The 9,754-nt window shown below is 40.7% G+C and overlaps 1 protein-coding gene across 4 annotated transcripts; it reads right to left on the bottom strand.

Moving 5' to 3' along the window:
- Positions 1-125: 125 nt before the first annotated feature.
- On the bottom strand, positions 126-9,335 carry hnrnph3 (heterogeneous nuclear ribonucleoprotein H3 (2H9)). Of its 4 annotated transcripts, none has more exons than XM_061765956.1 (12): positions 9,265-9,315; positions 8,812-8,894; positions 7,870-7,962; positions 6,676-6,831; positions 6,362-6,505; positions 5,150-5,288; positions 4,496-4,695; positions 3,996-4,094; positions 1,651-1,757; positions 1,442-1,577; positions 367-420; positions 126-289 (listed from the first exon to the last, which is right to left on the bottom strand). In XM_061765956.1, exons 3-12 carry the CDS (start codon positions 7,955-7,957, stop codon positions 222-224), a joined length of 1,191 nt encoding a protein of 396 aa, XP_061621940.1. In that variant the 5' UTR covers positions 7,958-7,962; positions 8,812-8,894; positions 9,265-9,315; the 3' UTR covers positions 126-221. The 4 variants fall into 4 exon arrangements, with proteins under 4 accessions (XP_061621940.1, XP_061621937.1, XP_061621938.1 ...); XM_061765953.1 differs by having other exon boundaries at positions 8,817-8,894; XM_061765954.1 differs by lacking the exon at positions 8,812-8,894 and having other exon boundaries at positions 9,265-9,335.
- Between the last annotated feature and the right edge of the window lie 419 nt (positions 9,336-9,754).

Here is a 9,754-nt window from a genome sequence, read left to right as displayed (position 1 = left end):
GGTTCCTATAAAATCAGACCCTACACACATCCAGCTTCTTCCTCTCGAGTCTTGTCAACAGAAAAGAATAACTAAATGCACTTTACTACTGTACTTTATGCATTTTTAAATGAACGAGAAAGGTAAAAAAGTCAAAAACCAAAACAACCAATGTCAGATCATCTTGAAGACAAAATGTTGCCCTTGAGGAACATGAGCAAGGAAACGGTTTAATAGTGTCATCAGTATACGCCTCGCAGCCCGCTGCTCCGTGAGCCTCCTCCTGAATTACCATAGTAACCACCACGACCTAAGAAATGTGGAGTAATGTGTTAATTTTTTGTTTACAAAGACAACTGAACAGAAAGGGATTTGACGGACACATACTCGTTTCAGCTCCGCTGGATGTCGAGTTGAGAAAGAGCTCTATGTAGCGGTGCTCTGTGGAGAAAAAGTAATTTGTAAGAAATTATATCATTTTAAAAAGCGCATAGGAGACTTGTGCAGCAATAAATCAAACTACATCAATTATTCCTCCCTACCTCTGCTTTGGGCCAATTAAACGCTCTGACATGAGTGTGAGGTATCATCACATCGCTTTTTTTTTTGTAAATTTTAACAAAAGGTTAAGCGCAGCTGTGGTTCAGTTTGTCGTTCACTGACTGCAGGGGTCCACAGTTCGAATCCCGGCCCTGACTGTCCGCTGTTTAAGTGTTTTTGGGCAAGACACTGACCCTTAAATTGCCTCTAGGTCAGCATTGTAAATAAGAAACTGTTCTCAATTGCCTTGCCAGGTTAAGCAAACAAAATTCATTCATTCATCTTCCGTTCCGCTTCTCCTCACTAAGGTCGCGGGCATGCTGGAGCCTATCCCAGCTATCTTCGGGCGAGAGGCAGGGTACACCCTGAACTGGTTGCCAGCCAATCGCAGGGCACATAAACAAATCACCGATTGCACTCATATTCACACCTGCATATTTTGGGGATGTGGGAGGAAACCTGACTACCCAGAGAAAACCCACGGGGAGGACATGCAAACTCCACACAGGCGGGGCCGGGATTTGAACCCCGGTCCTCAGAACTGTGAGGCAGATGTTGCTAACCAGTCGGTCACCGTGCCGCCCAAACAAAATTATTATAATTACTACTACAGAAATAAAAAAAATTCAAGAAGGCATTTTTTAAAAAAGTTTTTTTGTTTTGTTTTTTTAAATGAAGGTGTCCTTTTTAGAATAAAAGGCACAATATAAAGTTGCTTTTTGGAAATTCACTTATCACTGTTTTCTCTTGTTAAATTTTAATATAATAAAATTTTGTCTTGGGAAAAATACGAGAACAACTTTATTCTCCTAAGATTCTTTTTTTTTTTTTTACCCTGAACAATTTTTACCTTGGAACAATTTCTCCGCAGTAAACAAGTTTGACAACCCGTGCATCGAATGACTGAGAGGGCAGGGCTTACGCATGTGGTTCTTGTCTTTGGACATGGCAGCCACGGCGTCCCCGTGGGAGCGAAACTCGACGTCGGCCTCTCCTGTCAATTTGCCGTTGAGAGCGACATCAATGTGGACTCTCAGTGGGTTCAAAGGTGAGAAGAACTGAAAAGAAACCAATGATGTCACCCAGACGTCAACACAAGGCCAATGGAGCATTTGCGAACCGAGTTCTCACTTTGGCGACGTCCAGCTCGCTGGCGCGGAAAGGCAAGCCCCTCATGTGGACAAAATGGCCGCAGTGGTAACTTGAGCCTCCTTCAGCCTGACGACTGTAACTGTAGCCTAGCAACAAGCACACACCTATGCTAAAACTAATATGATAACAAACTCTATACAAAATATTCATGAACAGGTTTATTATTCCAAATTTGACTGACAAAGCAAAACTTAAAAATGTTTATTATACAAGACCCAACAACACACCGAATCAATTGTTGATTTTTCTTTTTTTTCCTTAACTGTCATCACAGTTCGTTAAGAGCCATATACTCCCATTCACTTGGTAAGTCTTTTTTACTAGTATGGCTTACGCAACTTTCATCGACGCACACTCTCCCATCTAGACTTTTGACACACCCACCGTGCACAACCTGTGAATGTGTGCGCAGCCACAAAAGAGGCATGACTCATTGAAGTCTCACGCTGGCTGTAAATCATGGAGGATGGCGTTTTCCTGAGAGTTGTGAATGTCATTCAAATCCATTTGAAAAATATAGCACACTTTAAATATACGAGAGCGTAATTTTTTTTATTCTGCATGAAATAAATCCAATAAAAGTAACAAGTAAAAAGACAGTTTGATCGGAGTACTGTGCTTTTATGACTGAACGCGTGTTTGGAGGTCCAGGGTGTTGCCTGCTGTTTTGGCTTTTTTTTTTTTTTTTTTTTTTTACCAGCAGGGCCCTGCAACTAGCTATTGCCAAAGACCGCGAGCGAGTCACTAAGGCATTTCACGAGCGACATAGATCAAATAAAAACTAAATATCAACAAACGATTGAAAAGCTAACTTACCATTGCGCTGTTACAATGACTGTACTCACTGTAATAGTGAGCGATGCGTTAAAAAAAAAACTTCAAGCCGCCAGCAGCATGTTTGAAGCAGAAAGCTCTGTGTCCGCTGGCACCGATATTTTTCGGCAATTAATACGTAATGTCAACGTTCTGCCGTCAGCGTAATGTGTTCAGAACAAGTTACAGCCCTGGGGTCATTGGTGAGCGTATGTGAGCATTATGGGCCAGGTGTGTCCCACACCGTCAGCCCGAGTCAGCCGGCACCGGGCTGTTGGCGGGCAGTTAAATGAATCAAACGTACAATATGACGTTTCACCTTCACAGGCCGCTGGACTTCAGAAGAAAAGTGTTGAAGTCCACAAGTAGAATAGACGTGGCATTCGCGCAGGGCCAGATTTGACAGGGGAACGCCCACATTATAGGGTTGCTCCACCCAGAGGCATGTGAGGCTGCCTAAGTGACAGATTTGAGTGGAAGGGAGAATGTGCGGCGCCAGAAAAGCGTGTAGATGTGTACCTTTTCTGATCACATGAGAATATGGCCCGATATGAGCCCAAAGTGGCAAAACTAAACAAAAGCAGACATTTGTTCATATTACACAAAATATCCCACTGAAAACCATTAAAAATCTGGTCCCACATTTATATCAACATCAACTAATGTAACCCCGCAGTTTGGGCTACTGGCTTTAAAATTTTAAAAGGGCCGACTTAAAATATTACTTTGGTGATACCGTTCCACATTCAAAGCATGCAGCAAAGTTTCATATTTTCTACAAAGATGCCTTGCAAAAATGATGTGCGTCTGTCTGTCATCTGCAAATTCTTAAATCTTTACACTCTGCATTATAAACGAATTCAACAAATTGGGTTAAAATCACCAAAATAGAACAAATATTTGACATATATATTTCAGGGTGACGTAATCTAAAAGTACCATTTCCGATATGTACTACTTCAAATATACATATCAAATCTGAATCTTTCTAGCAGTGGTGGGAAGTAAAGTTCAAATACAATGTTCTGTACTTTACTGTAGATTTTTCAAGTATCTGTACTTAGTATTTCTTTTTCTAACAACTTTCTAGTTTTTTTCTTTTTTTTTACTTTTACTCACCACATTTGAAAACCGATATTTGTACTTTCTTCTCCTTACTTTGCTAAAATAGGCTGCTTACTTTTTTCAACCTCTGCGGATGACGATAAGTCACAAATAGCAAGACGTCAAGTCAATCACGGTTTATACCTTGATTGATTGGTTGGTTGAGATCTTGGTGCCTTTTAGGGCAGAAAAAAAACAGGGACAGCAGCAACATGGAGGAATGTGAAGCAAGACCAATTACGACGATGGCAACAGATTCGAAAAAGCAAGATACTAATCATTCCATGGTTTTATTTAGGACAGCTGTTTAACGGTGGATGTGTTGTGTCTTGTGCCAGCTTAAAAACCACTGACTGCAATTTAGACCGGCCGAAACCCATTTCGCAAAAGAAGTCAGAAGACATTACCTCTTGCTCCTCGCTCTTCTCTTACACGCTCATCCAACATGCAGTTCCCAAAGCCGTAGGTATTTAAACCATTGTAGCTGTCAAAAGTATGTCCGTAACCTGGGGACACATGGCAAGAATCATTTGAAAAGAAGAAAATAACTTCTGATTTTGTCTCATCTATGTTAGACGAGCTTGGAGGGCAATGTCAAACAGGAGCGCCTTTATGCAACATCCTCCAACAGATGAGACGAGTGGTACGTCAGCTCCCTCTGGTGCTCATTCCACAAGTACAGTTCAGTTGTATTTAACTTTTGTTAATTACATTTTTGAATGTTTGTTCCTAAACATATATTTAGTTATTTTATTTTTTTATATGCAATATATATATATATATATATTTTTTTTTTCCTTCCTATATTCCTATATTGAAGCTCGTCTTGTTTTTAACGAACACTGAGTTCAAGCCATCATTTATGAGCGACGTCTTGAGCTCAGTGAGCATCTAAAAAGTCACTTACCTCCCCCGTAGCCCCCTCCGCCCCTCATGGAGTCCATGAGAGAACCGCCGCGATTGGGACCAGAGCCAAAGTAGCCTACCCTGGGGCCCTCCATCACGGGTCTGTCGTATGGCCCCGGCCTCTGGCCCCCGATGGCCCGCCGGGGTTCGTCGAGGTAAGATCGGATCTCGACGCGACTGCTCTTAAAGATCTCTATGTACCTGCAAGGAGGGAGGCCCGCCGCGGTGAGTGGTGGAAATGGCTCATGTCGGCCAGCACACATACACAGAAAGATATGCACAGAAAAGACAGATATACCTAATAGCTGTCTAGCTGAGAACAGCCAGGACAAAATGTCTTTAAATGCACTTTCTCTACCTCTGACTCATCAAAGTGCCTCTAACAAGCCCAATGCCCCCATTATACTAGGACTACATGTAGGAAATGACTGTTCTTATACAGTAATTAAAAGCTGAACACACATTACTGCTAAACATTTCATTGTATGACACCCCCAATTAAAACAGTCATTATTCTAGCAGACCCTCCCTTCCCCTTATTGGCAAATTTAATGTAACAGAACACATCCCCTAGTACAGTACAGTACAGTACAGTATAGACTAGATAAGAAGAAGCCCAACCCAGTCCAACCCGTCCCCTTGCCGTCCGTCCCACCTGTGCCCTATCCTTTCCTTGTGTTTCCCCCGAGCCTTTTCTGTTATCTCCTTTGAGGCAAACTGCACGAAGGCTTCCCCTGTGCTTCTCCCCTGGTAGTCCACTGGCAGAGTAATCCCATTCGGCACGATTCTCAACCCTTCAACCCAAGCACACAAATACATAAGTCGGTAGGTAGACAACACCCACTGGAGTTTTCAGCTGGAGGACATGTCATGAGGGCCACAAGCGCTCCAGTAGTACTGTATAGCTTTAACATGCCTACATTCAAACTGACTGCGCTTTAGGGAACAGGGCCAGAGGAGAGGGGAATGACACAAGAACTGGCCTGGAGTCAACGAATGCCAAAAGAGAGATCAATTATCGTGTCGTGGGACTGAGTAAACTCACTGAAGCACTAAGGTCCGCTCAAATGAATGCGTTATTAGTCTTTTGAACATTATAGTACATCACTTGTGAAGGGCCGTAGAGCTGACCCCAGATCAGTGTCACGCTTCATTCCTTTCCCCTGACCCAAACAAGCTCAGCCCATTCCATTGTTTTACCCCCGTATTATAAATTAATTTGTTAACAACATAGTAATATATTATATAACAAGTCAACATACTATAAGAACAAACAGACATTGGCCCTTGTATGGAGAGACGTAATCCTGGCTGTCACAAGGGTTAAAGTCTACTTGGTTATATTGATCTGAAACATTGTCTTTAATTTTGACATAAACTACATACAGAAGAACAGAAAAAAATAAGCACAGTCAAAAATATATTTGGTTTACAGTGGACCCCCGCTATTCGCGGGGGATAAGGACCGGGCCAGACCGTGAATAGCGGAAATATGCGGATAACTGATGCCCATTATAACTGCATTTTTTCATGAATAAACCCCAAAATATTAGGATTAAGCAACACACCAATAAGTGTTGTGGGGGTTGGTTCACCCCGAAAAGAAAAGCTAATATGAATTACAAAATCCTAAAAAAAAATATGGGAAACATTTTGAGAAACAAATTTGAAAACAATTTAACCACGAGTATACGGGGGTCCTCTGTACGACAAAATGCTGGTGTATATAACACCATTAGATGTATTTATCTGATCCATTGTTAATTTGAATGGTTTTGCTTTTTAGATGGGGTGGGGGGAGAATAAAGCAATACATAAATGTGGGTCAAGACTTGTAAGCTAGTGAGAGTGTATTACGTTGACGTACCTGAAAAGAATTGAACAATTTCCTCCTTGCTGCAGCCAAAGGGCAGGCCTCTGAGTCTCAGCATGCAGCCACTGGAGCTGTCATAGTCAGCAGGGCCACTACGCTTCAGCACCCAGTCCATCTCACTACGGTTTGACTTGAACACTGACGTACACACAAAAGACCGTTGGCAGGTCACTTTAAAGTAAACCGGTTCCTTTTTATTTGAATAAACACATCTATACATGCTTGGAAATAATTGACCAAAAAAATAAACACCACAGTGAAACATCTAAATTCCAACCCACCAGAAGTAATGCACAACTATTTCTTACCCTCAATGTATCGGTGTCCCATGTATTTACGATCTTTACAAAGAGCATTCTTGAAATCCTCCGAGGTTTTTACTTCAATAAATGCCTCTCCACTGGGGCGTCCTTCTTTCGAGTAGGTGAAACACACGCCGTTGACTTTGCCTACGATGTCACAGTCTGCACACAGGACATTCACTTACACTTCCTTATCAACAGGACAGGCCCAAACATGTTCTGTGCTAAAGAAAAACACACATTCAACCATTTATAGCAATGTAGCTCTACAGACTACTTCAAACAAATTTGAAAGCATCCATAACTACCCAGCTAAGTGATGTTTTAAAGCAGGAGGATAGAAGATGCACTGTATGGTCTCAGAGCCCTCCACCCCAATTGCATTGCATCTCAATTACCTCACAGGATTTGGTGATTTTGTTGTATTCAAGGGTGCTTCATGCCTTCAGATATCTTCCATCCAATCTGCCTTTGTTCTTCTCATCTCTCTCTCACTCACATTCACATCGACGGACAATATTAAACTTTAACAAACCTAACTTGCATGCTCTTGGAATATGTGAGGAAGTCGGAGTACCCGGACATTAAAGACTCCACACAGAAAGACCCCGAGCAGAGATTCAAAACCGGGACCTCTCAACTGTGAGGCAGATGTGCTCTCATCTCTACTCCACCTTGCTGCCCAAAAATATATTATCCAAAATATATATTTGTACAAATAACGCCCCCCCCAAGAAACCGTACCCCTGATAGATGTCTGGTACTCTCGGAAACTGAGAAAATAACTGGCCCTTAATATGAGTAATTTGATGAGCTACACACTTAAGACACATTTGTTTTTATTGTTCTGTTAGTAAAAGACAAACCGACATTGGTCATTGAAATAACTTCAAACTTACAAAAGTAGCCATTATTTCATTAGCAGAGGAGTACCAACAATTTTGTCCACGTGTGCAGCTAATTGGCAAAGGAATGGTGATATAAAACAGCAACATAATACACAATTGCAAATGCCCATAAATCGTCTTTTATTCCAGTTAAAGTGCGAGTTGTGTGGTTCTAGACTTGTTCCATATGTAAAGTGCCTTGATATAATTTCTGTTGTGAATCGGTGCTATATAAATACAAATTAAATTGGATTCCAATTTGATGCATTTTTATTAAGTCCCAGGTCGTGAAGCTGTATATGCTTATTCTCACCAGAGAAGAAACTGGCCACCTCCATCTGGGTGCAGGCCCAAGGAAGGCCTCTGATCTTGACCACATAACCTTCTTCGTTGGAAGACATCCTCACTAGCACACAAGAGTAACAAGTTACTGTAACTTAAGCCTTTTAAAACATTTTGATCAATAACAGACACCTGTTGTAAAAAAATCTCATTTTGCATTTCTTTTAAATGCCATTTTCCTTTTATGGGTAAATGTTTCCCTTGCGTAAACTGCCACACTTCTATTTAAAAAAAAATATATATATATATATATATATATATATACACTTCTTGTAGAACGGTAAAGACAAACAGCTTCCTAAAAATCGTGTGATTTGCACAATTTACGTGTTGCCCTTGAAACTCTGCAAATACACATAAATTAATAATAATAAAAAAGGAACTCTGAAGACACTAAGATGCATTTGCATTAGTTTTCATGGGAAAGGCATACATTTATATATATTAAAAAAAAAAAAAAAAAAAAAAAAAACATTTTGCATCTTCAGAAAACATGGTCCAAAGTATCAAACTTCATTTGGGACACATAATGGTAAAGACATACGGCATTAAAAATTTGAAAAATATGAGTTCAGAGTTTATTTTTTTTAAAGAAACAATTATTACTGTTTGAATGATATTAACTGCCAATAATTCAAATACTCATATCATCAAAATGAATTGATTTTCAAACGCGAATTCAGTGGGATGTCTGAATTGTTACTGACGAAATCATATGAAAATGACTCTTATCGTTCACAGAAGTTGTCTTGAGTCAGTCACGATCAGGTTAGGTGGAAATCAATTTTGAATACACCGATATAAACTGTATGCCATTTACAATCTTCAGACTCTATTCCCGACACGATTAACATTTTAAGTTTCCGTAGACACAAATTGAAGCATATGCTTAGGACTAACTATTGGTAGTTACCGAACTTGAATAGAGCTAGAATTCCTCCTCGTAACAGGGTTGTCCGTTTCCAGCAACACTTAGCAACAAGTTCCTATGGAAACCTTAACAACAACAAGAAGAAGAAGAAAACTGACTACATTTTACAGCACAATTATTTCTCGTAGCAGAGAAAGCCTTCCCAGTCGCCCCAAGCGAGACGTCATGTCGACAGTTGTTTGATTTTTCTTTGATATAAATACGAAGACATTCGGAGTCGGCACCCGAGGCCAGCGCTTCTCTGACGTGCAAATGTTAGCTCGATAACGTTAGCAGTTAGCTTCGGCTAACACAGCGGTCAAATGTACAACGCGAGCTAGCTCAATTTAACCCAACCAAAGCGTCGCATTTTATATCATTATGTGTCACTGAATATAAATGTAAACCGAACGCCCCCTTGTAAGTCCGAAAATGGCGAAATTGTCTCACAATCACCTCTCGTGCTGCCGGTGTTTCCCTCCTCGTCGCAACAGCCTCAGATGACACTTCCTGTAATTGCACTCGCGCTGTCGCGAGACCGGAACCCCCGCAGATATGACTAGATATGCCAACATGGCTAACCAATGTGCCTTTGTGGCGGCCATATTGGCGGGGGCACTTAACCAATAAAGATGATTCTAATTCGTGAGCAATAAGAGGTCGTTCCACAAATGTTAAACTTCACAAAGACATTGCTTATCTGCTCATACAAAAATCACAAACGCAAATTGTACTTAAATGTCCCTCACTCAAGATTATAAAATATAGACGATAGAGCAGTCCATCGCCTCCAATTGTGAAATGTACTTCCTTTTGAGCTAAGAGCCTCTTCAATGTACATTTTTAAAAAGCAGATATAAACCTTTTTTTCCCCCCAGGCATTCCAGTAAACTAGATTGCTTTAATTTTGTTTGATAGATTTTTATTTTATTTGACTTGAATATTT

This window comes from Phyllopteryx taeniolatus, chromosome 2, assembly GCF_024500385.1.
Source record: "Phyllopteryx taeniolatus isolate TA_2022b chromosome 2, UOR_Ptae_1.2, whole genome shotgun sequence".
NCBI lineage: Eukaryota > Metazoa > Chordata > Actinopteri > Syngnathiformes > Syngnathidae > Phyllopteryx > Phyllopteryx taeniolatus.
The sequence above is the reverse complement of the archived record's forward strand: the minus strand, read 5'-3'. Positions and strand labels throughout refer to the sequence as shown.

Bases quoted from the DNA above. Each gene is read 5' to 3' on its own strand.
- hnrnph3 (XM_061765953.1), bottom strand. The intron at 6,832-7,869 runs GTGAGAATAAGC...TCCTGTGTGCAG, and splicing joins GGTGGCCAGTTTCTTCTCTG to ACTGTGACATCGTAGGCAAA. The intron at 5,289-6,361 runs GTACGTCAACGT...CTTGGGTTGAAG, and splicing joins AATTGTTCAATTCTTTTCAG to GGTTGAGAATCGTGCCGAAT.